The 25,987-nt window shown below is 68.1% G+C and overlaps 13 protein-coding genes across 13 annotated transcripts; 6 read left to right on the top strand and 7 right to left on the bottom strand.

The window, feature by feature from the left end:
- Window positions 1-15: 15 nt before the first annotated feature.
- Window positions 16-1,485, top strand: MICPUCDRAFT_66277 (uncharacterized protein; the record flags this gene model as incomplete). Its single annotated transcript, XM_003064160.1, has 3 exons — window positions 16-1,026; window positions 1,132-1,142; window positions 1,233-1,485. The coding sequence occupies 3 exons, from the start codon at window positions 16-18 to the stop codon at window positions 1,483-1,485; spliced, it is 1,275 nt and encodes a 424-aa protein (XP_003064206.1).
- A 33-nt stretch (window positions 1,486-1,518) lies between these two features.
- On the bottom strand, window positions 1,519-3,051 carry MICPUCDRAFT_66276 (uncharacterized protein; the record flags this gene model as incomplete). The annotated part of the gene is given in 5 exon segments (XM_003063971.1): window positions 1,519-2,505; window positions 2,697-2,710; window positions 2,749-2,780; window positions 2,899-2,936; window positions 2,938-3,051. Coding segments are annotated over 5 exon segments (1,119 nt in total). The 3' UTR covers window positions 1,519-1,584.
- A 685-nt stretch (window positions 3,052-3,736) lies between these two features.
- MICPUCDRAFT_23125 (uncharacterized protein) lies at window positions 3,737-4,582 on the top strand (the record flags this gene model as incomplete). Its single annotated transcript, XM_003064159.1, has 3 exons — window positions 3,737-3,868; window positions 4,036-4,266; window positions 4,448-4,582. Coding segments are annotated over 3 exons (498 nt in total), but the record flags the coding sequence as incomplete, so codon positions are not given.
- A 142-nt stretch (window positions 4,583-4,724) lies between these two features.
- On the bottom strand, window positions 4,725-9,758 carry MICPUCDRAFT_43242 (uncharacterized protein; the record flags this gene model as incomplete). The annotated part of the gene is made up of 6 exons (XM_003063970.1): window positions 4,725-5,324; window positions 5,451-5,883; window positions 6,195-7,005; window positions 7,397-7,655; window positions 7,944-8,381; window positions 8,583-9,758. The coding sequence occupies 6 exons, from the start codon at window positions 9,756-9,758 to the stop codon at window positions 4,725-4,727; spliced, it is 3,717 nt and encodes a 1,238-aa protein (XP_003064016.1).
- A 151-nt stretch (window positions 9,759-9,909) lies between these two features.
- On the top strand, window positions 9,910-11,218 carry MICPUCDRAFT_23233 (uncharacterized protein; the record flags this gene model as incomplete). Its single annotated transcript, XM_003064158.1, has 3 exons — window positions 9,910-10,211; window positions 10,330-10,670; window positions 10,836-11,218. The coding sequence occupies 3 exons, from the start codon at window positions 9,910-9,912 to the stop codon at window positions 11,216-11,218; spliced, it is 1,026 nt and encodes a 341-aa protein (XP_003064204.1).
- A 201-nt stretch (window positions 11,219-11,419) lies between these two features.
- Window positions 11,420-12,379, bottom strand: MICPUCDRAFT_23341 (uncharacterized protein; the record flags this gene model as incomplete). Its single annotated transcript, XM_003063969.1, has 1 exon — window positions 11,420-12,379. One exon carries the CDS (start codon window positions 12,377-12,379, stop codon window positions 11,420-11,422), a length of 960 nt encoding a protein of 319 aa, XP_003064015.1.
- Window positions 12,380-12,615: 236 nt separating this feature from the next.
- MICPUCDRAFT_43240 (uncharacterized protein) lies at window positions 12,616-14,743 on the top strand (the record flags this gene model as incomplete). Its single annotated transcript, XM_003064157.1, has 3 exons — window positions 12,616-12,900; window positions 13,191-13,298; window positions 13,442-14,743. The coding sequence occupies 3 exons, from the start codon at window positions 12,616-12,618 to the stop codon at window positions 14,741-14,743; spliced, it is 1,695 nt and encodes a 564-aa protein (XP_003064203.1).
- Window positions 14,744-14,918: 175 nt separating this feature from the next.
- MICPUCDRAFT_53936 (uncharacterized protein) lies at window positions 14,919-15,926 on the bottom strand (the record flags this gene model as incomplete). The annotated part of the gene is made up of 1 exon (XM_003063968.1): window positions 14,919-15,926. One exon carries the CDS (start codon window positions 15,924-15,926, stop codon window positions 14,919-14,921), a length of 1,008 nt encoding a protein of 335 aa, XP_003064014.1.
- Window positions 15,927-16,060: 134 nt separating this feature from the next.
- MICPUCDRAFT_53935 (uncharacterized protein) lies at window positions 16,061-17,635 on the bottom strand (the record flags this gene model as incomplete). Its single annotated transcript, XM_003063967.1, has 1 exon — window positions 16,061-17,635. The coding sequence occupies one exon, from the start codon at window positions 17,633-17,635 to the stop codon at window positions 16,109-16,111; it is 1,527 nt and encodes a 508-aa protein (XP_003064013.1). The 3' UTR covers window positions 16,061-16,108.
- A 151-nt stretch (window positions 17,636-17,786) lies between these two features.
- MICPUCDRAFT_53934 (uncharacterized protein) lies at window positions 17,787-20,005 on the bottom strand (the record flags this gene model as incomplete). Its single annotated transcript, XM_003063966.1, has 4 exons — window positions 17,787-18,040; window positions 18,225-18,644; window positions 18,829-19,473; window positions 19,633-20,005. 4 exons carry the CDS (start codon window positions 20,003-20,005, stop codon window positions 17,787-17,789), a joined length of 1,692 nt encoding a protein of 563 aa, XP_003064012.1.
- Window positions 20,006-20,169: 164 nt separating this feature from the next.
- On the bottom strand, window positions 20,170-21,969 carry MICPUCDRAFT_53933 (zinc finger family protein; the record flags this gene model as incomplete). The annotated part of the gene is made up of 3 exons (XM_003063965.1): window positions 21,627-21,969; window positions 20,915-21,484; window positions 20,170-20,730 (listed from the first exon to the last, which is right to left on the bottom strand). The coding sequence occupies exons 1-3, from the start codon at window positions 21,756-21,758 to the stop codon at window positions 20,170-20,172; spliced, it is 1,263 nt and encodes a 420-aa protein (XP_003064011.1). The 5' UTR covers window positions 21,759-21,969.
- Window positions 21,970-22,167: 198 nt separating this feature from the next.
- MICPUCDRAFT_53932 (uncharacterized protein) lies at window positions 22,168-23,610 on the top strand (the record flags this gene model as incomplete). Its single annotated transcript, XM_003064156.1, has 1 exon — window positions 22,168-23,610. The coding sequence occupies one exon, from the start codon at window positions 22,168-22,170 to the stop codon at window positions 23,608-23,610; it is 1,443 nt and encodes a 480-aa protein (XP_003064202.1).
- Window positions 23,611-23,986: 376 nt separating this feature from the next.
- MICPUCDRAFT_23275 (uncharacterized protein) lies at window positions 23,987-25,925 on the top strand (the record flags this gene model as incomplete). The annotated part of the gene is made up of 6 exons (XM_003064155.1): window positions 23,987-24,231; window positions 24,425-24,512; window positions 24,570-24,616; window positions 24,808-25,033; window positions 25,287-25,403; window positions 25,497-25,925. 6 exons carry the CDS (start codon window positions 23,987-23,989, stop codon window positions 25,923-25,925), a joined length of 1,152 nt encoding a protein of 383 aa, XP_003064201.1.
- Between the last annotated feature and the right edge of the window lie 62 nt (window positions 25,926-25,987).

Raw genomic sequence — 25,987 nt, 5'->3', positions numbered from 1 at the left:
CAGATCGAGGGACGCATGGCCGGCGGGCGTCGACGCGCCGCGGCGGTCGCCGCGCTCGGCGCCGCCGCGGTCCTCAGCCTGTGCGCGTACGGCGCGTCCAAGGCGTACACGAAAGGGTTTTGGGCCGGCGTGGACTGGTGCGCGGACGAGACCGCGCGGCGGATGCGAGACGCGGCGCGCGCGACGTCGTCGTCAGACGGCGGCGACGACGACGACGACGACGACGACGACGACGCGAGGACGCGCGAGCGGCGGCAGCGGCGCGCGCGGCGCGACGCCGCGCCCAGCGCGGAGACCCCCGGGAGCGTCTCCGACGCGGTCGAGATCGCGTCGCCCGCGACGGCGTCGCCGTCGCCGTCGCCGTCGCGCGCGAGCGCCTCGAAGATGAAAAAAAAAACCGCGGCGACGTCGACGGCCCCCCCCCCGCCGCTGCCGACGCCGCCGCCGCCGCGCGCGCGCCCGACGCCCCCCGCGCCGCCGCCCGCTCCCGCGCGTCGATCCCCCGTCGACATCGCCGCGGGGTACGTCGCCGTCTACGACGACATGCGCGCGGCGTTCGACGCGAGCGGGTTCGACGCGATCGCCGCGACGACGAGCCGGCGTTGGTTCCGGTTCGACCCGCCCCCCGCGGTGGGCGTCTGGCCGCCGCCGTACGTCTCTCTCCATCTCCCGAAAGACTGCGCGCGGCTCGTCGCGTTCACGCTCGAGGAGTCCCCCGCGGTCGCGGCCGCGGCGGCGGCGGCCGCGAGGGAGGTGTTCAGCGTGTTGGGCAAAGCGGGGATCCCCGCGTTCAACGTCTCTCGGAGCTCGTTTCACGTCTCCGTGTTTTTCCTGTCGCTCCCGGAGGAGCCGATCGACGACCCGTTCACCGCGCGCATCGCGGGCGCCGCCGGTTCCGGCACGTCGTCGTCGTTCGATCTCAATTCGTTCGAACCCGACCACGAGAGAGAGGAGAAGACGCTCGAGAAGACGCTCCGCGGCGTCGTCGACGGCGGCGCGATCGAGCTCGAGGTGGATCGCGTGCAGGTGCGTTCTATACAAAAGTGTTTCACCCATCCATCGGTTTCAACACTTGACCGCGTCTCCTTTCAACTGACCGGTGAACTATTTTTGTATGGAACGGCCCTGCAGATGGCGTCGAGCGGGACGCTGCTGTTACTCTTCCGCGACCCCGCGGGCGGACTCGCGAAGTTGCGCGCGAAGCTGACGGAGACGTTCCCGGGGGCGACGACGAGGCAGACGCACATCGCGCACAGCACGCTCCTGCGCGCGTTTCCGAGCGCGCCGGAGGAGGATGGGGAGCGGGAGGGGAGCGACGGTCGGAGGGAGCGGGTGAGAGACGCGGCGGCGAGGGGCGTGAGCGCCGCGTGCGAGCGGTGGAGCGCGAGGATCGAGGGCGTCAAGGTGAGGGTGAACGAGGCGTGGTTCGTGAGGGAGGAGCGGTTCTCGAGCTTGGACGGCGCGCGGTGCTCGTTTAGGTTGTGATGAATGAAAGGGAGGGGGGGAGAGGGCGGGGGTAGGTATAAGATAGCGACTTTATATCATCAGACTCGGAGACGTCGCGTCTAAGTTGTTGCGCGTAGTTCACCGCATCTCATCGATCAGACGACGGAGGTTTACTTTCGCCGTAGCGAGGCCCTTCTCGGCGGCTTTCGCGTACAGTTTGAGCGCCTCGGGAATGTCCTTCTTCACGCCTTTGCCTAACTCGTAGCACGTCGCGAGGTTTGATATCGCGATAGTGTCGCCTTGAGCGGCCGATTTCGTGAGCCACTTGAACGCCTCTTCATATCGTCCCTTGCCTAAGTGGATGTTGCCGGCCTGCCTTTGTGCTCTGGCGTGACCCTTCTTGGCCGACTTTGTGTACCATTCCAGCGCCGTGTCGATGTTTTTCTCCACGCCGCGGCCGTCGTTGTAGAAAACTCCGATGTTAAACTCACAATTCCTGCAGCCCTGACGCGCTCCCTTCATGTTCCACTCCAGCGCCTTGTCGTAACGCTCCGCGCGGTCATAGAAAAAACCGAGGTTGCACTGCTTTCCACTGGTGGACAAGTCAGCCCCCGCCTGTTCGAGAAGGCCGTGAAAGTGCGATTCTGGCAGATCGAGCACGCCTTCGATCCCAAGGACGTATTCACACTTCGTGGTCCACAGCTTATCCGCGTTCACCTTGACCGGACACCCCGTGAAGTCGAGCGAGGGCGGCAGCGAAGACGCGACTTTCGACGCCTTCCTCCACGCCGTGTTCACCTGCGCGAGAGCGACGCGCGTTCGGACGTCCGTCACGTGCGAGAAAACGACGCTCGCGAGCTGTTCGTTCGCGTCGAACGTCGGGTGCATCTCCGCGTACTCCGCGATCGTCGCTCTCGCGGCGGCGAGCTCCGTCCTCGTGGCTCTCAGCAGGTCTTCGAGTTCGTCGACGCGCGCTGCCAGGCCGCCGCCGCCCAGGGCGCGGTCGTCGTCGACGTCCGGCGTTTCGGGCGCGGGCGCGGACGGATCGACCCGACGACGCTGAGGGCCGTTCCATACGAGCGAACGTCGGGGTGGAGTTCAAAGGCGTCAGAAGCGGAGTTGAAAGGCGTCGAGGTGTGTCGGGATTGAAAGCGAGGGGTGGGCGGAGAGAAACGCTCGCGGCGAAGTCCTTAAGGATCGGCGTTCACCACGCCGACGCGGTCGTATGGGGACCAGTGTGTGGGACGCGCCTGAGCGTGCGCGCCGAGGTTCGCGGAGGTGTCTCTCCGCTTCCCCGGGCTCCGACGCTTCTTCTTCGCCGGCGGCGGCGCGTTCTGCGCTTGTTGGGGAAGCGCGGGGGAGCGTGGTGTCAGCGGAGATGGCGCGCGGGGGCGCGCGCGACGACGAGGGGCCGCGACGGGGTCGCGCGATCTCGGCGGAGGTTCGTTTCACCTCGTCCCCCTCGACGCGGCGCGCGTCCCTGACGGCGTTGGCGGCCGCGGCGCTGCGCGCGCGATTAGGACATGACTGTTCGGCGGACTGCGTGGCGATTTTCAACGCCGCGACGTCAGCGGACGCGCGGCGCGGTCGACCTGGGGGCGCCATCCGCAATAAATGGATTTCGAAAACAACGAACTTTTCACGTTCGCGGCTTGACTTCGTCTCAGCCGATCGAGCCGCGGTTCTAGTTCATCGTTACAGTACGTGTAGCCCGGTGAAACTTCCCCGATGAAATCCGGTTCTTGAAAGCGATTCTAGCTAGTACCTGTACCTGTAGGCGAGGCTGACTCGGCAGCGGAGGAACGTTCGCTCGCCTCCGACGCGGTCGCGGCATCGCTCGCCGCGCGACGGACGCACCGCGCGGCTTTCCCTCTCTCGTCTCGCCGTGACCGCGATGACGGCGGCGTCGTCGTCGTCGCCGCAGCGGCAGCACCGCGGACGCGCGTGGGCGTCGCGATGGACCGCGCCTCGCGACGACGACAACGACGCGGATCGTCGCTCGCACCGCGCGAGCGATGCCGCGCGACGACCGACGCGACTCGCGCTCGCGCGCCTCGCGGACTCGATCGTGGACGCCACCGCGTCCGTCGCGCGCGCGCCGACGCGGCTCTTCGACGTCGCGCTCAAGTGCGTCGCCAGCCGCCGTCGTCGTCATCAGTCGCCCGCGCGCGCGCGCGCACCCAAACCCTACGCGCGACGGAACCCTCTCTCGGATCGCGTCTGACGCTCCCGCCCCTTCCCCCCGCCCGCGCGCGCTCCGCTCCGCGCCCACCGCAGAAAAACGAAAACGAAAGCGGAGTTCTTCAAGGTGATCCGCGTCCGCGGCGACGGCCGCTGCATGTTCCGCTCGCTCGCCGTCGGCCTCGCGCACATCCGACGCGAGACGCTCACCGCGGCGGACGAAGAGCGCAACGCGGACCAGGTGCGTTCTATACACTGGTTCCCATACGACCGCGTTGGCGTGATGAACGCCGATCCTTAAGGACTTTTCCCGGCGCATCTCTCCGCCCACACCTCGCTTTCAATCCCCGCCCTCGACGCCTTTCAACGCCACCTGACGCCTTTCAACTCCACCCCGACAATCACCAGCTGCGACTCGCCGTGGCCGAGAGCCTGTGCCGCGCGCCGGAGAAGCGCAAGCAGTTCCCGGAGGCGACGACCGCGATCTCGTACGAGATGACGCTGCAGACGTACTGCCAGCGGCTGCTGAAGCCGAGCTTCTGGGGCGGGGAGCCGGAGCTGCTGGTTTTGGCGAAGATCGTGCGGCGGCCGATCGTCGTGTACATCCCCGCGGCCAAGGTGAAGAGCGCGGGGACGCAGGTGCGTTCTATCTCACACTGGTCCCCATACGACCGCGTCGGCGTGGTGAACGCCGATCCTTAAGGACTTTTGCCGTCGTCTCTCTCCGCTTATCCCTCGCTTTCAATCCCCGCCCTCGGCGCCTTTCAACTCCGCTTCTGACGCCTTTCAACTCCACCCCGACATTCGCGCGGGGACGCAGTCCGGGTACGTGCCCATACAGACGTACGGGAGAGAGTTCGAGAAAGGGGGGAGCGGGGATAAGACCGGGAAGGGACGGAAGCCCGTGCGGTTGTTGTACAACGGGCAGAACCACTACGATCTGTTGATTCCCTGACGAGCGGCGGAGGCGGATGAGGCGGCGGAGGCGGAGCGACCGAACGCGACTTCCGCAATATGAACAACCGCCAACCTCTTCTCTTATGTTTATTTGTATCCTACAACGCACACATCTCGAGCGTTATACTACTTCAACATCATCACGCCCACCGCGTCTCCCCCGTGACGGTGTTGTAGTAATACGGCTTCCCCTCCGAGTAGTGCGTCTGCCACTCCCCCGCCGCGGTCGCGCCCCCCGCCGCGCCCGCGCCCGCGCCCGCGCCCGCGTCCGCCGCCGCCGCCGCCGCCGGCTGCTGCTGCCCCCACTCCGCGGCGGCCACCGCCGCGTGCTGCGCCGGTTGCGGTTGGTACACCGCGCCCTGCTCCGCCGGCTGCTGCTGCTGCTGTCCGTACGCCGCCGCCGCGCCCGGCTGCGCCGCCCGCGAGTAGGGGTCGTATTGCACCGGCTGCGGCGCGTATTGCGCCGGCTGCGCGTAGGCGCCTTGCTGCGGCATCATCGCGTACCCGCCCGGCGCCGGCGCGTACCCTTGCCCTTGCATCGGCACCATCATCATCTGCTGCTGCTGCGCGGCGCCGCCAAATTTCGGAATCAACCCGCCCTTACTCCGCGTATCGCCGAGCTCCATCACCTCGAGCACGAGCTCCTGCGCCGCCTGCACCGCCTCGGGCGACCCCGTCATCATCACCGTCCCGACGTCGCGCTTCATGTCCAGCTTGGCGCCGGTGACGGACTGGAGGTACTCGATCATGGGTGGAGTTGAAAGGCGTCAGAAGCGGAGTTGAAAGGCGCCGAGGTGTGTCGGGATTGAAAGCGAGGGATGAGCGGAGAGATGCGCCGGGAAAAGTCCTTAAGGATCGGCGTTCACCGCGCCGACGCGGTCGTGTGGGAACCAGTGCGTGGGACGCGCCTGGAGGTACTTGATCATGTCGCCGCCCTTCCCGATGATGCGTCCCTCGCACCCCGCGCACGGCACCTCGATCGACGTCGTCGGGCCGCCGCCGCCGACGGCGGCCATCGGGTTGACGGCGGGCGCGCCGCCGTACATCGCGTGCGGCGGCGCCATCATCATCGGTTGCATCGCGTACCCGCCCTGTTGCATCATGCCAGCTTGCATCGCGGGGGCGTACCCGGCGGCGGGGGCCATCACGCCCGCGTTCATCGGCCGCGGCGCGCCGCAGTTGAAACAGTTCGACTTCCCGGAGTAGACCAGACCTCGGCACTGCGGGCACGTCCAGTCGCCCGCGCGCGTGGGGCCGCCTTGGATCCCCGGCGGCGGCGCGTTGGCCGCCTCGGCGACGCTGATGAGGGAAATTGTCCATACGAAGCGAAGGAACGTCGGGGTGGAGTTGAAAGGCGTCAGAAGCGGAGTTGTGAGGCACGCGTCGAGGTGTGTCGGGGATCGATGAAAGCGAGGGGTGGGTGGCGGAGAGATGCGCGCGGCGCGGGCGAACAAAGTCCTCAAGGATCGGCGTTCACCGCGCGAACGGGGTCGTATGGGGACCAGTGCGGGAAAGATAAAACGCGCCTGAAATCTTGCACGAGGTTCATCGCGTCCATCACCGCGCGACGCGCGACGATGACGCGCGCCAACGCGCCGTGGATGCTGCACTTCCCCGACCCCTTCTCCACCTTCATCCCCGCGCCGGACTGCCGCTCGATCTCCTTGATCGTCGCGCCGCCCTTCCCGATGACGCGGCCTTCCTGCCCGGGGCACGGCACGTCCACGACCACCGTCTCGTCGGGATCGGACCCTTTGAGGTGCTCGGGGAGATCCGGGTCGTTGGCGCCGCCGAGCGCGGACGTGCCGTTCGCCGCCGCCGCCGCGATGAGCTGCGCGACCATCCCCGCGGCGCCGCCGAGCGTGAAGTTATCCGCCGACGGGCGGTCTTTGATGTCGCCGGTGTCGATCACCTCCGTGACGATCCGGCGGCACTCGGGGAGCGACGCGGGCGCGCCCGCGCATCGCACGACGCCGCGGTCGCGCTTCATGTCGAGCTTCACCGAGAAGCGGTTCTCGATGTACTTGATCGTCTCGCCGCCGCGGCCGATGACCCTGCCCTCGTGACCGGCGCACGGGAGTTCGAAGAACGCCTTGCCCGTCGCCTCGTCCGTCTCCCAGAAGACGTCGGCGGCGGCGGCGGCGGCGGCGTCTGGGGCGGCTTCGGCGTCGGCGGCGTCGGCTTCGGGGGCGGCGGCGGCGGCGGCGTCGGCGTCGCGCTTCGCCGCCTTCGCGGCGACCTCCTCTTCGTCCTTGTCCTCCGTCTCCGCGGCGTCGGCGCGCTTCCGCTTCCCCGCGGGGGCGTCCTCGTCGTCGTCGTCGGCGGCGGCGGCGGCGGCTGCGGCGGCTGCGTCTTTTTCTTCGTCCCCCTTCGTCTCCGCGTCGTCCGCGGCGGCCGTCGGCGCGGCGTCCGCGTCGGTGCCTGCGGCGATCGACGTCGCGACGGCGGTTCGGGGGGCGCGGGGGACGGTCAGGGATGACGTTCGCGGGGGACGCGGGCGCGCGCGGGCGCGCGATCGCGATCGCGCGGGCGGGGGCGCGGCGTGTTGGGGCGCGGCGGGGTCATCGATCGCGCGGCGGCGACGACGCGACGCCCCGTGTGGCCCCTCGCCGGTCGCGATCGACCGATCGAGCGATGGCGCGATCGACGCGCGCGACGCGCGACGCGGGCGCGCGGCGCCGCGGGTAAGCGCGGCGGCGGCGAAAGCGCCCCGCGCGCGTCGATCGCGCCGCCGAACGCGGAGAGGACGACGGGAAGGGCGCGCGACTCGGGTCGATCGGAGGAGGAAGAGAAGAGATCGCGCGCGGCGCACCCGCGTCGTCGCCGCCGCTCCGCGACGCCTCGAGGCGCGCGACGAGCTCCGCCTTGAGCCCGGTCGCGTCCAAGCCCTTGGACTTGAGCTCCTCGCGGAGCTGCGGGACCGTCATCTTCGACGCGGACGCGGCGGCGGTCATGGTGAGAGCGGGAGAGGGGGCGCGCGTGCGGCGACGATCGGTCGCGCGCGGCGTTCTGCGCGGCCGCCGCGACGTCCGCGGCGAGACGACGTTCCGTCCGTTCGTCGACGACGTGTTCTGTACGAAAAAAGTTCACCGGTCAGTTGAAAGGAGACGCGATCAAATGTTGAAACTGAGCGGTGGGTCACCTCGAGACAGCGGGACGGACGGTGGAAAAGTGCGTGTCGGTTCGGAAAGCCGAAGTGTAGATGATTGATTGAGTCACTTTTTAGGGTCGTCGGCAGCAGGCGCCCCCTTCCCCCCTCCTCCTCCTCCTCCGCTCAACACCTCGACGGCGTCGTCGTCGCCCCCCTTCCCTCCGCCCCCGCTCACGAGCTGCGTCGCCGCGGTCGTCACCGAGCTCACCGCCGCCGTCGCGCGCGCGAACGCCGCGTTCGCGCCGACGCCCAACGCGGACGCGACGCCCGCCGTCGTCTCCGCGACGCCCGCGCCGAGCTCGCTCGCGCGCGTTGTGACGCTCGCGGCGACGCTCCCGACGCGCCGCCCGAGCCCGTCGGCGGCGTCGGTCGCCGCGCCGAGCGAGGATTCGATCCCCGAACGCGCGAGAAGATCGCTCGCTCGCATCGCCGCGTCGACGGGGACCGACGCGGCGGCGGCGGCGGCGGCGGCGGCGGCGTCCGCCGCCGTCCGCAGCGACGACGGCAACCCCCATCCGACGTTCTCCGCGGCCGCGGCGTCGACCGCGGCGCCGAGCGCGCGGAACTCGTCCTCGCGGATCTGCGCGACGCGTCGGTGCCGTCGGAGCAGCGCGTCGGCGAGGTCGGTCGTCCACCGCGCCACCGCCTCGGGGTCGTTCCATCGTTCAGAGCGACGTCGGGGCGGAGTTCGTAGGCGTCAGAAGCGGAGTTGAAAGGCGTCGAGGCGCGTCGGGATTGCGAGCGAGGGAACCTGGGTGGAGAGACGCGCCGGGAGACAAAGTCCTTAAGAAACGGCGTTCACCACGCGAACGCGGTCGCATGGGGACCAGTGTAAGATAGAACGCACCTCGTTCGTCGGCCGCGGCGGCGGCTCGTCGTCATCGCCGCCGCCGTCGTCGTCGCCGCCGCCGCCGCCGGCGGTCGGGCGGGCGTTCGGTGGGACGACGACGACGTGCCTCGAGCGCATCCCGCACGTCTCCGTCAGCGTCTTCGTCGTCTTCCGCGCGCGCTTCTCGTCCCCCACGACGACGGCGAAGCACGAGTCCGCGCCGACCTGTCGCACGGCGAGTCTGACCGCCGCGACGTCGTCGGCGGCGGCGGCGCCGCCGCGGCCGCCGCCGCCGCCGCCGAACGCCGACGCCGACACCGCGAACGCCGCGGCGTCGCAGTACGTCCACGACGACAGCGTCCCCGGCTCGTCCTCGTGCGCGAGCTCGACGAGCCCGGGGAGCTGCAGCCGGATCGGCCAACTCTGACCGACTGTCTTGGCGTCCGTCGTCGTCGTCGTCTCTTCTTCGAGCGGCACCGCCGTCAGCGTCTCTCCCTCTTCCTCCTCCTTCTCCACCACCACCTTGACGTCCGCGACCTGCACGGCGTCGAGGTCCTCGCCGCCGCCCGCGACGCGCCAGTCCGCCATCGCGAGGACCGCGTCTCGGTCCGCGAACGTCTTCAAATCCTCGAGCGACGCCACGAGCTGGGCGTTCCGCGCGACGCGCCGCGGGAGCGCGTCGCGCGCGATCGCGAGCGCGACGGCGACGTCGGCGCGGAACTTGGCGAGCGCGACGTCCGCCGCGGGCGCTGCTGACGGAAGGGCGGACGTTGAGGTCGCCGCGTCCGTCGCGGTCGCGTCGGACGCGGCGTTCGCGTCGTCGCCGCGATCGCGATCGTGGTCGTGGTCGTCGTCGTCTTCGTTCGGGGATCGCTTCTCGCGCCGCCCGTCCCGCGGCGACGGCGGCGTCTTCTCCTCGGCGGCGTCGTCCTCGTCCTCGACCTTGCTGCCCTCGTCTTTATCGCCGCCGAAGACGCCGGAGAACCAGTTCGCGATCGACGCGCCGACGCCGTCGTCGTCCTCGCGACGAGGGGACGGACGATCCGCGGAGCGCGCGTCGGGTGTTACCGCGGAGGACGCGCGCGATCGCGACGACGCGGACGGCGGCTTCATCGGCGACGCCGCGGGCGACGCGCGCTCGCCCCCGGGCGTCGACGGGACCCACCCGCCGGTATCGCACGCGACGTCGGTCATCGCGGCGGAGCGCCGCGCTGTGATGGCCGAGCCGCCCGAGCCTCGGACGGGAAAATGACGTTCGCGAGCGCCGCGCCGCGTCATCGTCAGCGTCCGCCCCCGAAGCGCGGCTGGTCTCACTCTCTCCGCGCGCCCGCCGCCCGCGCGCTTTATGTCGCCACATCACCGCGAGAAGGTCGTGGACGGCACCTTCAGAAGCGCGTCCTCCGGTCACGAGCTCTTCACGCGCGCGTGGCTCCCGCGCGGCGACGCGTCTCCCCCGCGCGCGTTGCTTCTCCTCGCGCACGGCATCCACGAGCACGTCGGACGATTCGACGCGCTCGCGACCGCGCTGGCGCGCGCGAAGGTGGCGGTGTACGGCTGGGACCACGTCGGTCACGGGCGAAGCGGCGGCGAGCTACGGCATCAGTTCGGGAGGGACGGGTTCGAGGGCGTCGTGGACGACGCGGTGCAGTACGCCAGGCGCGTCGTCGTCGTCGTCGTCGTCGTCGTCGTCCAACATCGATCCGCGTCATCACGACGTCTAATTCATCTCACTCGTTCGCCCTCCTGTCTCTCCTTCCGTCCGCAGGCTCGTCCGGGGCGAACACCCGCGCGAGATCCCCATGGCGTTCGCGGGCGCGTCCTTCGGCGGCCTCGTCGCCGCGCACGCGGTGCTGCGATCGCCGGACTTGTCCTGGTCCTCGCTCACGCTGATCGCCCCCGCGATCGACGTGCGATGGAATCTGACGCTCCGCGCGCAAGCGCTCGCGGGCGCGGCGTTGGCGCGCGCGGCGCCGGACCGGCGGCTCATACCCGCGGTCCCGCCCGAGCGTCTGAGCGACGATAAGGACGCGGTTGAGGAGTACGCGAGGGACCCGCTCGTGACCGTGGCGAACGTCCGCGCGAAGGCGGGGTACGAGATACTCAAAGGTGCGACGACGGCGGCGGCGGCGGCGGCGGTTTTTTTTGGTTTTTTCTTTTGGTTTTTTTTGGCGCTCGCGTCGCGTCGATAGTCGACGCCTCTCGTCCCTTCGCTGACCTTCGCCTTCTTCTCCTCCCCCCCCCCCTCCCGCGCGCTGTCGCGTCGTGCCTCAGGGTTTGAGTCGCTGCGTAAGCGCTACGGAGAGATAACCACGCCGCTGCTCGTGCTGCACGGCGCGGAGGACGAAGCCACGGATCCGGGCGCGAGCGAGATTTTCGTGAGAGAGGCGGGCTCGACGGACAAGACGTTCGCTTCGCTGCCGAACGCCGGGCACCTCATCGCGCACGAGCGCGCGACGAGGGATGTCGTAACGCGCGCGATCGTAGACTTCGTCGTGTCGCGCGCCGCGGCGGCGGCGGCGACGACGACCCCGGGCGCGTCGGAGCGGGAGGAGGACGCGCGGGGCTCCGCGGGGGCGAGCCGGCGCGGCGGCGGCGGCGGCGGCGAAGAACGCGAGAGCGTCGCGCCGGCGGTCGTCGCGGCCTCGCGGCTGTGACGGATGTGTATGTCGTGTATCACTACGGTATTTTCTAGCTAGACGGATGGCGTGTTGTATTACTACTGATGCTCGCGCTACACGCACTCGTCCGCGACGTCGCCGGGGCCGCTCCCTCGCAGCGCGCGCGCGATGGCGCGCGGGTCGTTCTCGTCCTTCTCGCCGCCGCCGAGGCGTCGACCGACGCCCGCGAACGCCGCCTCAGGTGCGTTCCATACGAGCGAACGTCGGGGTGGAGTTGAAAGGCGTCAGGTGGAGTTGAAAGGCGTCGAGGGCGGGGATTGAAAGCGATGGGTGATGGGCGGAGAGAGACGCCGGGCAAAGTCCTGAAGGATCGGCGTTCACCACGCGAACGCGGTCGTATGGGGACCAGTGCGTAGATGAACGCGCCTCACTTCCGCCGCCGCCGCCGCCGCCCGCGAGTCGCCCCACGACCCCGCCCACCACCCCGCTCTCTCTCGCCGCCAGCATCCCGATCGCGACGACGACCGCGACGCACCACCTCCAGTTGAACCACGCGAACAGGTCCCACGCGATCAGATACCCCATCACTATCCCCGCGAGATGCCCCACGAAACTGGCTCGCGGGACGACGATCGACGTGAACGCCAACGACGCGAACGGCGCGAGGTTGACCGGCAGGTTCACCGCGCCGCCGATCAACACCAGCGATGAAGTCGGTCGCTTCACGGATAAGATCGTCATCCACCCGAACACGACCGCGCTGTACCCCACCGCGGTCACGCGCTCGTATTCCTCTCTGCGAAAGCGCGTCAGGAGGACGTGATATGTCGCCAGGACGATGCCACACGTCCCCAACAGCATGAGCAACGAGAGTCGCGCGTACCACGCCGACCCCCACGGGTACCCCGCCGCGGATTCGGCGTCGCTCATCACCCCGCGCCCCCCCGCGGCTTCGACGACGCCGCAGCTCCACAGCGTGGACATGTTGAAGAGCAGGTGAAGGACGGACACGTGCGAGAGCGACGCGGTGACGCATCGATGGTATTTTTTCTCGCGCACGACAGCCGCGTACGACATTCCCACGTCGTCGTAGCCGAGCCCGCGCGCGTGGAGGTACCACGTGATGGCCGCGCACGTCGCGACGACGAGCGACGTGACCGGGCGCTCGAGGACGCCCTCGTGCAGCGGGCGCGCCATGACGCGGGCGGGGGGAGGGAGGGGAGGGCGCGCGACGGACGCGCGGATCTGACGCCGCGCGCGATGCGATTTTTTCCCGTCGCGAACTGGCGGGAAGGACGACTCGTCGAGGACCTGACCGTTTTCGTGCGTTGAAAAGAGTCCGCGTCACGGATCTAACGGACACGTCAGCGAAAAAAAAGATCGACGGACGACGCGCGCGCGCACTTCGTCGTCGCGCGCGCGCCGCCGCCGCCATGGAGTACCATCACGCGTACGACGCGCACGCGATGCCGCACGTCACGAACCCGCCGCATCTCGAAGACTTCGAGCAGGCCGCGCTCGAGACGCTTCTCATGCCGCCGCCGCCTCCGCTGGCGTCGCGCGGAGGACGCGACGCGAGTTTCTCCCCGGACGTGGGATTGGGGGGGGAAAGAGCCGGCGCGGCGCGCGACGCGTACGCGCTCGCGTCGACGAGCGGCGGACGACCGCCGCTGCGAGAGATGGACGATCCGAGGGAGACGTTCGAGCGCGAGTTCAAGGTGCGCGAGTCGTCGAGGCGCGCGGAGGCGGCGGCGCGGCGTCGCGGAAGCGCGCGGCGCGGCGCGGCGCGCGAGATCCCGGCCGCGGGAGCTTCGAGTCTCCTCGGAAATAACAACCTCGGACCGTCGTTTTATCGTTCGTTTTCAGCGAATCGAATCGAATCTGACTGGTCCCCATACGACCCCGTTCGCGAGGTGGACGCCGTTCCTTAAGGACTCTCTCTCCCCGTCCTCCCTCCCTCCCTCCATCACTCCATCCTCACGTCCCCACCCCTCTCCGCTGAGCGCAGGAGATGCACGTCGCGAACGGCGTCAACTTCGATAAGCTCGCGCACACCCTCAACCGCCGCCTCCAACGCACGAACAAGCCGTTCGACACCTACGGCCTCTATCGCGCGGTGAGACTGCTCCCCGTACAACCCCGTTCGCGTGGTGCACGCCGTTCCTTAAGGACTTTTCCCGTCGACACTCTTCACCCGCGCTTCCCTTTCAACGTTTGACCGGTAAGACGTTCGACTGACCGATCGCTTCACCCACGCAGGTTACCAATCGCGGCGGCTTCGTCGAACGGCCGACGGCGCGGAAAAACCTCTCCATGGTGGAGGTGTTCCGAGAGATGAGCAACCACTACGACGGGCACACGTACACGGACATCGGGACGCTGCTGCTGAACACGTACGAGAAGTACTTTTTGGAGTACGAGCGCGCGCACCCGCAGGACCTGGCGCCGCGGCCGGCGCCGGCGACGGCGGCGAGGGGGGACGCCTCGAACGCCGCGGAGAAAGCCGAGAAGGGCGCGGGGGGGTCGGCGAAGCCGTCGGCGGCCGCGAAGAAGGCGGCGGCTGCGGCAGCAGCGGCGGGCGGCGCGAACGGAGGACACGCGGCCACCGCCGCGACGACCGCGGCGGCGAAGAAGCGCGCGCGGAACCCGACCAAGTCGAACCCGACGACGACGACGACGACGACGACGACGCATTGGACCGACCACGCGATGCGGTGGGGCGGCTCTCCGCCGCCGTCCAACTACGACGCGCTCGTCGCGCCGATGCCGCCGCCGCAGAGGTACGAGACGCAGGCGATAGACGATGACGACATGGACGTCGAGGACGGCGGTGACCTGTCCGCGTCCCCCGTCGAGCGGTTACTGCGCCGCGCCGTGGAGGACGCCTACGCGGTGTCCTCCGCCGCGGACGACGACGCGCTCCTCCTCCGCGCGCACATCGAGCGCGCGATGCGGCAAGGCGACGCCGCCACCCTCGCGATGTCGATGAAAACCCCCGTGGACCACGCCGACCGCGTGAACCTCCACGCCGACGGCGACGGCGACGGCGCGCGCGGCGACGTCGGCAGCGGGTTCCGCGCGAGGATGCGGCGGCTGGGATTGGACGGCGCCGCGGGGGGCGCGACGCCGTCGTCCGCGCTGGGCGGGGATTCATCCCCGGAGCCGTCGCCGACGACGTTCGGCAGCGGCGGGCTGATGGTGTCCGGGCCCGGGTGGCTGCCGTCGAGCGCGGAGGCGGTGCCGTACGCGGCGTCGAGCGGCGGCGGCGGCGGCGCGGACGGACGGAGGAGCCCGGACGGTCGACGCGCGCCGCTGAGAGATTTAAACCCGACGGGGGTGTATCGGAGCTCGTCGCTCGCGAAGGTGGACTCGCTCGGGGATTTCGACGCGAACTTGTGGGCGGACGCGGGAAGCGCGGGCGGCGGCGGGGGCGGCGTGAACGGCGGCGGAGGGAGCGGCGCGATGAGCGGCGTGAACACTCCGGGGGGGATGACGTCGACGGAGAACCTCTCGGATTTGTTTCGCGTCGCCGATCGCGAGTCCGAGGAGCTGTTCATGTAGACGAGCGGTCGCGCGACGGTGTACAGGGATGCGCGGAGCGAGCGACGCGGTCGTCCTAGGCAAGGGAGAGACCTCGCGTGCACGCTTCGTTCGCACCTTCTCGTTTTGTAACGCAGTAGACGTAGTCTAGTTCGCTTCGATTCCGTTCGTTCGTTCGTCTCTCTTTTTTTCGTTCTCACGCGAGCTCCGCGAGACGCGCGAGCGCCTTTTGCATCACCGGGTAGTCGTCAGGGAGCTTTTCGACGTCGATGAAGCGTATTTGTGGGATCAGCCGAGCATCGCCTCCGAAGCAGTGATGGTAGGTAGCATCCGTCGCGGTCTTACCGCTTCTCCATGAATCCACTGGCACTTCGGTGGGAGCGACGGGAGTGTGCGCACGCGGTGCCCTGTTCCAAATGAGTTCCCAATTGGTTACAGAAAGATGCACGCAGTAGTTGTAAGGACTCTTACGATACATCAAAAGTGTATCGCAGTCCCCGAACGTCGTCTTCCACACTGGGGCGCCCTCGATGATATCCTCGGTGATCATCCAGTGTCTGTTGGTGTACGAACTCTTAAGGAGGTCGCCGCACATCGTGAAGCTCAGTGCTCGAGCGAAAGAAACCGCCGACTCGATCGCAGCCTTATCGCAAGGGTACCCTTCGTCTTTCTCGAGCGCGTTCTCGAGGAACTTCACCGCGATGGCTTCCTCGCGGCTCAGTTCCCTGAATTTCCAATCCTTGCTGTGGAACCTGTCGTAGAGTCCGTAGAACTGAAGCTCTTTGTCGAGCTCGGACTTTTCCGACTTGGTCAGACCGTTGTAGCACGTCTTATTGGACGTGGAGTCTGGCTCGCGAAGAAAGTTGAGGATATGACGGAAGTGCGTCCCGTCGCGGTCGATGAAGTACGAGCCGTCGTCGTCGTCCGGGAGCATCTCGTAGTTTCCGGAGAACATCGCCGCGAAGAAGTTGCCCGGGATCGACGTTAGCGTCGAGAGCGACGTCACGAAGGTCGCGCCTCCGACGATAAGTTTTATCTTTGACTTTTGGACGTCGTGCGCGCCCTTCATGCTCTGCTTCTCGGCCTCGAGCGCGTCGCGCTTCCTCTTCAGCTCGTCGTCCGCGGCGGCCATCTCGGCCATCACGGTCGTGTACGTCTCTTTCACGACGCCGGCAGCCTCGTTCACGTCGTCGATCGTCGGCATCTTATCGCGTGGTCCCGGCGCGGCGGGGAGTGAACGAAACGAGGCCACGTCGTCTGCGTCGTTTTCTCGTTTTCTCGTTTCGTCCGAGATATCACCTCCCTGCCGCGGGAAGGGAAGGGAACGAAGGGCCCTCTCTTTCGCACGTTCTCGTCATGTAACGCAGTAGCTCTAGTCTAGGTAGTTTAGTTCGCCTCGTTCGCGTCCTCCTGTTCGTCGTCCTCGAGCAGCAGCGGCTCCGCGAGTCCGTCGTCGTCTGGGGTCCACCCGCCGCCTCGAAAGCCCCCCCCGCCGCCGCCGCCGCCGCCGCCGCCGCCGCCGCGGGGGCTCGGGCTCGCCCCCGTCGGCGACTGCACCGACTCCCCGCTCGCGCTCCCCGGCCCCGCCCACCCGCTCTCCGCTCGAAACGAGCTCAGCGCGTCGCCGCCGTCCTCCGCGGGGCCGGCGTACCTCCGCGAGTCGATCAGCGTCGCCGCGGAGACGTCGTCGTCGTCGTCGTCGTCGTCGTCTCGCGCCCAGTGCGCGCCGCCGTCCTCCGCGTCCTCGTCGGCCGCGCTCCGCGCGCCCGCCCCGAGCAGCGCCTCCGCCGCGTCCACGTGCACGTCCGCGCCGCTCCCGCCGCCGGCGCGGCGCCGCCGCCGCATCGCGCGCCCCGTCGCGGCCTCGACCCGCGGGCGCACGACGGCGAGCAAAAAAATCACATCCGAGCACGCGCGCTGCGTCGGATCCCCCCGCAGGTTCATAAACGCGACCATCACCGCGGCGTGCACGAACACGGACACGCGGATCAGGTGCACGACCGTCCCGAGCAGGCGCCCGTCCGAAGTCATCTTCCGGCGCGCCGTCGCCGGCGCGACGGTTGACGTTCCGTCTTCCCCGTGATCGCCGAAGAGCCCGCTGTCCCCCGCGCCGGCGACGGCGTCCAAATGCAAACACAACAAGTTGTGCTTGTGCACGAGGTACCGCGCGGCGAAGAACAGCGTCCCGGGGACGAGGAGCACGGGCGCGAGCGCGGCGTACGACAGCGAGCACGCGAGGACGGTGACGTTGAACGCGTGCTGGCCGGGGAGGTCGAACGCGGGGCGGACTTTTTTGGTCGCGGCCCGACGCGCGAGCGGCGCGGGCGTCAGGCGAACGTCGTCCAATCCCCGGTCTCCACGTGTCCCCCCCGCCGTGATCGCGTCCGGCGCCGGGGACGCGAACGCGGGGTTGTCGAAGTGCTCGTCGTCGTGCGCGTCCTCGACGAGGGCGGCGCCGGCGGACGGGAGCAGCGAGAGGAGGTCGCCGGCGGAGCCAGTCGCGCCGCCGCCGCCGCCGCCGCCGCCGCCTCCCGCCGCCGCCTCCGCGGCTTTCTCCTTCACCCTGCTCCCGATCCACGAGAACAGCGCCAGGAGCTCCCACGCCGGACCGATCGTGCAGCACGAGCACAGAAACGCGAACACGCTCATCGCGCTCGTGGCGACGAACGCGTCGCCCAGGAGTTTGAAAAACTTAAACTCGCACGCGTCCGGGCTCTGCCGCCACCGACACTCCCGCACTTGCTGCGCCGTCGCGCTCAGCGCGGCTTTCCCGAGCGCGAGAAGCAGCAGCAAGTTGACGAGGAAGAACCAAAACTCTTTGAACACGAGCGAGCTGAACGCGCCCGAGCGCGTCAGGTGCTTCTCCGCCGCGGTCGCTCGCTCCAACACGTAAGGTATCAAGACGTAAATCATCAGAAGCACGCAAAGCTGCGGGAGAAACTGAGGGTCGTTCCATACGAAGCGATGGCGGGGTGGTGTTGAAAGGCGTCAGGTGGAGTTGAAAGGCGTCGATGGCGGGGATTGAAAGCGAGGTGTGGGCGGAGAGATGCGCCGGGCAAAGTCCTTAAGGATCGGCGTTCACCACGCCGACGCGGTCGTATGGGGACCAGTGTATAGAACGCACCTGAAAGATAAACCCGGAGAGCGCACCGCGGCCTTTCGCCCACGAGAGCCACATCGCGTGCGTGTCCATCTTCGGGTTCAGCGCCCTCGCGAGGTCGTTCACGAACGAGAACAGCGCGAGCGGCGAGGACACGAACACGAGCCCGAGGAACACGAGGGCGTAGATGGTCACGAGCCTCGCGACGCGTTCCGACGCTGAGGGTCGTTTTATACGAGCGAACGTCGGGGTGGAGTTGAAAGGCGTCAGTTGGCGTTGAAAGGCGTCGAGGGCGGGTATTGAAAGCGAGGGGTGGGCGGAGAGAGACGCCGGGAAAAGTCCTTATGAAACGGCGTTCACCACGCGAACGCGGTCGTATGGGGACCAGTGTATAGAACGCACCTGAGACGCCGACGTTTCTCCACAGGACGCCCGACGGCGGCGGCGCGCGGTCCGCTCGCCACGCGTGGACACCGTGCTCGATCGCGAGGCGTATCGACTCCACCGAGATGGAAGAAGACGGTTCCAGTTCCGGTTCCAGTTCGGTCGTCGTCGCAGCAGCGGCGGCAGCACCTGTAACGCCCCGTCCGCGGCGGTTACGACGATGGACGATCGACCCGGGGCCCGCCGCCGCGGCGGCGTCGGCGGTCGCCGCGCCCGCCGCTCTCAGACACCAAACGCCGACGCCTCGAACCGTCGGCGTCAGCGCCTCCAGCGCGTCGTCCGCGGTCTTCCTGTCCTTGAACACGACGAACGCGCACCCGGGGTTCGGGACATCGCGCGCGGGGAGGCGTTTGTACGCCGCGAGCGCGTCCTCCGCGGCTGAGGACCGTTCCATACGAGCGAACGTCGGGGTGGAGTTGAAAGGCGTCAGTTGGAGTTGAAAGGCGTCGAGGGCAAGGATTGAAAGCGAGGAGTGGGAGGAGAGAGACGCCGGCAAAAGTCCTTAAGGATCGGCGTTCACCACGCCAACGCGGTCGTATGGGGACCAGTGTATAGAACGCACCTGAGACGTCGCGAACGAGCCGCGAGATTTCCATCCGCGCGCGGTCGTTCGGCGCGCTCGACGCGCCGGGGGTGCCGATGGGGGTGCCGATGGGGGTGCCACTGGGGGTGCCGACGCCGACGCCGCCGCTGCCGAACCCGTCGCCGCCGCTGCTCCCGCCGCCGAACGCGCTCCCGCCGCGCGAAAACTTCCTCCTCGCGACCCGCAGCCTCCGCTTCGCGAGCTGCGCGCGCCGCCGCAGCGTCGCCTCTCTCCCGTCCCTCGGCACGATCACCGCGTGCACGCGCCCAGGAAACGCACGACCCAGAGCCGTTTCCAGCACCCGCGGCGCGGACGTCACGCACCGCGGCAGCCGCCTCAGGAGCACGGTCACGCGCGCGACGGACGCGTTTAACTCGCGCTTCGCGTATCGACGCGCGACGAGATTAGAATGCAGTCTCGACGCGACAGTCTCCACGACGACGACGACGACGAACGACACGAACACCACGACCCACAGCCACGGCGACCCGTTCGGAAGGTGGTGCACGGTCCCCCGCGCGAAGAGATTCGCGTCTTGATTCGCGCGATCGTCGCGCGCGGCGTCCGCGCCGGGAGACGGCGCGGCGCGCCACGCGACGGGGAGGAGGATCAGGAGCGCGGGCGCTGAGGGTCGTTCCATACGAAGCGATGTCGGGGTGGAGTTCTAGGCGTCATTTCGTGGAGTTGAAAGGCGCCGAGGTGTGTCGGGATTGAAAGCGAGGGACCCTGGGCGGAGAGAGACGCCGGGAAAAGTCCTCAAGGATCGGCGTTCACCACGCCGACGCGGCCGTATGGGGAGAACCAGTGCACGGGACGCGCCTGAGACGACCGCGAGCGCGACCAGAAGATGCCGCTGCACGCGGAGGTAATCGCGCGCGTCCGCGCCGCACCGCGACGTGACCTCCGTCCCGCTCGCGCCCCACACCGCGGCGAGCTGCCTCGCGCGGCCGCGCAGCCCGCGCGCGCGCGACGTGACCATCGGGACGTAGTCGTCCATCCGTTTGAAGAAGAAGAGGAGGACGAGCGGCGTCGCGACGAGGAGATCGAAGCATATGGTGTACCGCAGCGAGCCGAGGATGAGGTGCGGCGTCTGCGCGTTCGGCGGCGGCGGCGGCGGGGCGGGGGGTGGGAAGGGAGAGAGAGGGGGGGGCTCCATGAGGAGGAGCCCCGGGGCGCGGCGCGGCGTCGGTCTGCGGCTCAGATCCGGCGTCGGAGCGGACGACGAAGAAATAGTCGGTCGCGCTGCAGTCAGCACTGGTAACTGGTGGTGTTCGAACAGAATATTATGATGAGAGCGTGCTACGGCCTCCGGGCCATGCGTCACACCTTGTTCTCCGCCTCCGCGTCGTACCCGCTCTCGTCGTCCGCGTCCTCCCCGTCCGCGCCGCCCGCCGCCGTCTTCTCCTCGAGCTTGATCGCCGCGAGCTCGGCGAGGTGCGACCCCGCGCCGCGCCGTTCGCCTCTCCCCTCCTCCCCTTCGTCGCTCCCGTCGCTCCCGTCGTCGCCGCCGCCCTCCGCGTGCTCCTCCGCCCTGCCCTTCGCCGTCTTCTTCTTCTTCCGGTCCACGCGCGGCGGCAGCGGCACGACGCTCCCTTGCAAGTGCGCGACCCACGCGTCGTCAAGCTTGGGCTGCTGATCCTTCGTCCCTCGAAAGTTAAACCGGCTCGGCGGCCGCCGCCAACAAAACGCCTCGGCGCAGTTCCCCAGCCGGCCGCGCCAGTACGGGTTCTCGTCCTTGCCGTACCCGTCCCTGAAGCTCTCGTACGTCGTCTGGTTCGTGAGCACCAAGTACGCGTGGAAGCACGTCATTATCCCTAAGAACCAAAAGAACACGAACGCGAAGATCATCACGAGCATCGCCACGGGCGCCTTCTCGATCGCCTTAGGGTCGTTCCATACAAAGCGATGGCGGGGTGGTGTTCAAAGGCGTCAGTCGGAGTTGAAAGGCGTCGAGGGCGGGCATTGAAAGCGAGGGGTGGGCGGAGAGACACGCCGGGAAAAGTCCTTAAGGATCGGCGTTCACCACGCCAACGCGGTCGTATGGGGACCGGTGTATAGAACGCACCTTCGTCGTCCTGTTCTCCGTCCCCGCCGCCAAGTCGTCGCGCTTGATCTGAATCTGCAACGCGCACACGCAAACGACATAGACACACATCAACAGCGTCCCGAACACGAAGAACAGAAACGTCCGGTAGTTCCTCCCCCCGATCGTGGTCCCGACCCACGGGCAGTGGTGGTCGAACTTATCCACGCAGTCGTCGTTCACCGAGCAGTGGTGCGCGCGCGGCGGCTGGTAAAAGTTACACGTGTCGTTCCACTTCACGGTGACAGCCTTGCCCGTCCCCTCCACGATCTCCTCGCGGTAACGCGGCCGCGCGCGCCCGTCCGGGGTCGGACCCGGGTGCGGAAGCCGCGGCAGGTACCCCGGATCGCTCGTGCCAGTGATCACGAGGTTCGTGACGCTCCACGCCGGGAGGAGGACGGCGAAGACCCAGATCGCGGCCCCGTGCTCGGACGCGACGTCCGGGACGACGAACGCGAGGAAGAGGATCACGGGGATCGAGATCGTGAGCGTCGTGCCGAGGAGCGCGCCGGGGGAGGGGCCGGTCATGCATCGTCCGTCGCAGAAGAATCTCTGTGGACGGGGTTGGGGAGAGGAGGGGTGGGTTGGGATGGGGAGGAGGTCGGATGGATGGATGGATGGAGGGAGGGAGGGACGACGCGCGCTTTCAAAAAAAGAGGGCGCGGCGAGCGGGAGGGATCGGGCGCGAACGCACGTCCTTCCCCGGCCACTCCTCCCACAGGCGCGGCTCTCGCTCCTTCTTCTCCTTCGGTGGCGCGGACGCCGATGGCGCGTCCTCCTGCTTCGGCGGGTCCACCGTCACCGCGGTCTCGCCGTCGCCGGGCATCGCGGCGCGCGCTTCCCTCTTCTTCTTCGTCGCGTTTGAAGAAGAAGGCGAGGTGTCCGATGAGAGGACGACGCGGGCGGGCGGCTCCGCGCGCGATCGGATCGCGCGCGCGCGTCCGCGGCCGATCGCGCGTCGCGACGCCGACGAGGACGGATTCGACGCGTCGAGCTCGTTCTGAGGGCGTGGCCTCGCGCGGGCGCGGACTGGCGGCGGCGGGGGAGTCGCTCGCTGCGAGCCGTCTGCGCTGCGCCGCGTTCGACCCGCGCTCGGTGCCTCATCACGCAAGGCAGCGCAGCGTCATCCGCCAGTGAGCGAAAAGAAAGGACAGAGAGGTCAGCGGGTCTCTTCAGTTTGGCAAAAAGCCACGACGCCGCGGGCACTTTCCCTGCCGCCGCCACGTCGCGACGCGATGACGAAGATCAAGCTGCCGCGGAAGATCCGCGAGCTCGTGAAGAAGGCGAACGGCGGGTGCGGGAAGGCGGCGTACGCGATCGCTGGGCACTACCGCAAAGGGACCGGCGGCGTGGAGGAAAACGACGAGCTAGCACGTCAGTGGCTCGTGAAGGCCGCGGAGCTCGGGCACGTTGGCACGCAGAGTGATCTCGGCTCTATGTTCTACGAATTAAGCGAGTACGAAGCCGCGCGTAAGTGGTGGGAGAAGGCCGCGGCGCAGGGCGACGTTCACGCCATGAAGATGCTCGGGCAGCTCTACGAGGACGGCAGGGGCGTCGAGAAAAACAAGTCTACGGCTGCGGAGTGGTTCTTGAAAGCGGCGTCGACGGGGGATCGTGAAGCTCAACTCAACTACGGAATCTTTCTCGACGATGAGATGGGTCAGTACGCAGCCGCGAGAGAGTGGTATGAGAAAGCCGCGGCGCAGGGCGACTATGATGCCATGAACAACCTCGGCCAGCTCTACGACAACGGCCGCGGCGTAGAGCGAAACAAGTCTACGGCTGCGGCGTGGTACTTGAAAGGGGCGTTGAAGGGGAATCCTTGCGCTCAGAACAACTACGGGGTCTATCTCGAGCTTGAAAGGGAACAGTACGCAAACGCGTTGAAGTGGTACGAGAGAGCCGCGGCGTGTGGCAACGAATCTTCGATGTGCAATATCGGCCTGCTCTACGACGAAGGCCGCGGCGTCGAGCGAAACATAGCGAAGGCGCGGGAGTGGTGGGAGCAGGCAGTCGAGCAGGGATGCCAAAAATCGGAGACTATGTTGAAGCTCACACACACCGAAGCTGCCCCGCAGCCCATCGCTCAAAACGATTACGTAGCATACGAGAAGATGGTTCTCGAGCGCTCGAAGTTTAGTGGCGGCGGCAGTGACTACGTGAGTCACTACGTGGACCGTCTCGGTGATTTGTGGACTGCAAAAAGGGAAGCGCTCCTTTCAATCATGGAAGACACCAGTGCGAGCATCAGCGACGACGCCATGGAGCTCTTCGCTTCCGGGCCGCTTCCTGACCATAAGGCTGAAGATCGCCTCCATCATCTCGCGCTCTGCTTCCTCCACGGGAGATGCGGACTCGAGAAGAACCTTCGGATGGCAAAGGAGGCGTTCAAACTTGCTGAAATTTACCACCCAGACAACGCCGCCGTCGCCGAGGAGCTCGTGAAGCTTCGAGCGTGCGTCACCTGCGGCAAGCGCGACGCGCGATTGGGATGCAAGCTGTGCCGCGGCGTGCGGTACTGCGACAAGCGCTGCCAGCAGAAGGACTGGGCCCGAGGAACCGAACCGCACCCGCCGCACAGAGAGACGTGCTCGCGCGCCGTGAACGGAATCATGCCTCCGGGGTATTTCGCGCGGCTCCGAGACGAGGCGGCGAAGGAGAGAGAAGCGTCGAACTGAACCACGATAGCGCGACGATACGCGATTGTAACGAACGAAAGCACGCACGTACGCACACACGACGCGATGTGCTCTGAGCACCGCGTCACGTCTTTGCGGAGCCCTCGACGTTCGCGACACCCTCCTCGGAGGTCGAACGAGATGTCATTCCTAAACCGTCGGACAAACGCCAGAGTCATACTTTACAGGTTTTTACCTCCGGAACGACGCGCGCCCGTCGTCATTCCGCGCGTCGCGCGGCGTCGTGTGCGGCGACAGCTCGACGCGCATGCGCCCGGGAACCGGCGCGGCGATCTCTCTCGCTCGTCGCGTCCTTCCGCGCCCCTCGCCGCGCGCGCGTCGCCTCACCCCCGCGGTTTCGTCACAATCGAGAAACATGCGATACAGCGAGTTCGTCGCGTCGCGAGGGGTCGCCTCCCCCCCGAGGGCGTCCCCCACGGCGACGGCGGCGACGGACCACGCCGCCGCCGCGTCGTCCTCCTCCTCGGACGCGCTCCCGCCCTCCGTCGCCGCGCTCGTCCCGACGCTCAGCCTCGCGCGCAAGAAGGGCGCGTGCGGCGTCGTCGGCGTCCTCGGAGGATGCGCCGAATACGCGGGGGCCCCCTTCTTCGCGGCGATGGCGTCCATCAGGCGCGTTCTATACACTGGTCCCCATACGACCGCGTCGGCGTGGTGAACGCCGATCCTTAAGGACTTTTGCCGGCGCATCTCTCCGCCCATCCCACGCTCACAATCCCCGCTCTCGACGCCTTTGAACTCCGCCTGACGCCCCTGAACTCCACCCCGACGTTCGCTCGTATGGAACGACCCTCAGAGTGGGCGCGGACATGACGCACGTCTTCTGCTCGCGCGGCGCCGCGCCGGTGATCAAGTCGTACTCCCCCGAGCTCATCGTCCACGGGGTCGTCCGCGAGAGCGCGGACGTGAAGAGGGACCCGCCGCGGAGCGTCGGGGACGAGCACCCGACGACCATCGCCGCGGTCGCCGACGCGGATGAGATTCTCAGGTACTGACATGACACTGGTCCCCATACGACCCCGTTCGCGTCGTGCTCGCCGATCCTTAAGGACTTTCTCTCCCGGCGTCTCTCTCCGCCCACCCCTCGCTTTCGATCCCCGACATACCTCGACGGCTTTCAACTCCGACTGACGCGCCCTTTCAACTCCACCCCGACGTCGCCTCGCGACCCTCGCGCAGCTGGATGCCGCGGCTGTCCTCGCTCGTTGTCGGGCCGGGGATGGGACGCGATCGATCGATGCAGCTGACCGCGAAGCTGGTCGTGTACCACGCGATGAAGTCGAACCTCCCGATCGTGTTCGACGCGGACGGGCTGTACATGCTGACGAAGGAGCCCGAGCTCGTGAGGGGGTACTCGAGGGCGACGCTGACGCCAAACGTCAACGAGCTCAGGCGCGCGCTCGTCGTCGCACTGCTCCCCATACGACCGCGTTCGCGTCGTGAACGCCGATCCTTAAGGACTTCGCCCGGCGCGTCTCTCCGCCCACCCCTCGCTTTCAATACCCGCCCTCGGCGCCTTTCAACTCCACCCCAACGTTCGCTTGTATGGAACGACCCACGTCAGGCGGCTGTGCGACGAGACGGGCGTGAAGGTCCCCGGGTACGAAGACGACGACGACGGCGACGACGCGGACGCGGACCGCGGCGGGAAAGGGAAGAGATACGCGCCCGTTCCCGGCGACCCGGAGGCGTGGAGGAGGAAAGCCGCGCGCGCGCTCGCGGACGAGCTCGGCGTGACCGTCGTGAGCAAGGGCGCGACGGATGAAATTCGCTCCGTGGGCTCCCTCGACCGCCGCGACAGACCGCATAACGTTCACGCCATGGGCGGCGACGGACGCGACGACGACCACTTCGATGACGTCGTCGAGCGGTGCCCGGTCCTGACGCGGACGTGCGACGCGCCGGGGATGCCGCGGCGGTGCGGCGGGCAGGGCGACGTCCTCGCCGGCGCCGTCGCGACGTTTTTGGCGTGGGCGGACTCAGACCCGGCCGCCGCGGAGACGGCGCTGCGGAGGTTGACGGACGAGGGGCCACCCGAGACCGGCGCGGGGGAGAGGTCGTGGCACGACGACGCGCGCGCGCGGAGGAGCGCGAGCGCGCGCGGCGACGAGGCGGCGTCGCCGAGGGAGATGTGCGACGACGACGTGGGAGCGTTGAACGCGTTGTGCGCGCACGCTGCGTGCGTCGTGACGCGGCTCGCGGCGCGGAGGGCGTTTCAGGAGAAGAAACGGAGCGTCCTGACGACGGACGTCATCCCGCACTTGGGGGGGGTCATGCAGACGCTGTTTCCGGTGTAGGAATGATGGATTCGAGGCGCGGTGTGGCGGCGATTTGATGAAGAAGAGAAGTGTCAGACGTC

Source organism: Micromonas pusilla (assembly GCF_000151265.4).
Source record: "Micromonas pusilla CCMP1545 genomic scaffold MICPUCscaffold_16, whole genome shotgun sequence".
Taxonomy (NCBI): Eukaryota; Viridiplantae; Chlorophyta; class Mamiellophyceae; order Mamiellales; family Mamiellaceae; genus Micromonas; species Micromonas pusilla.
The sequence above is the reverse complement of the archived record's forward strand: the minus strand, read 5'-3'. Positions and strand labels throughout refer to the sequence as shown.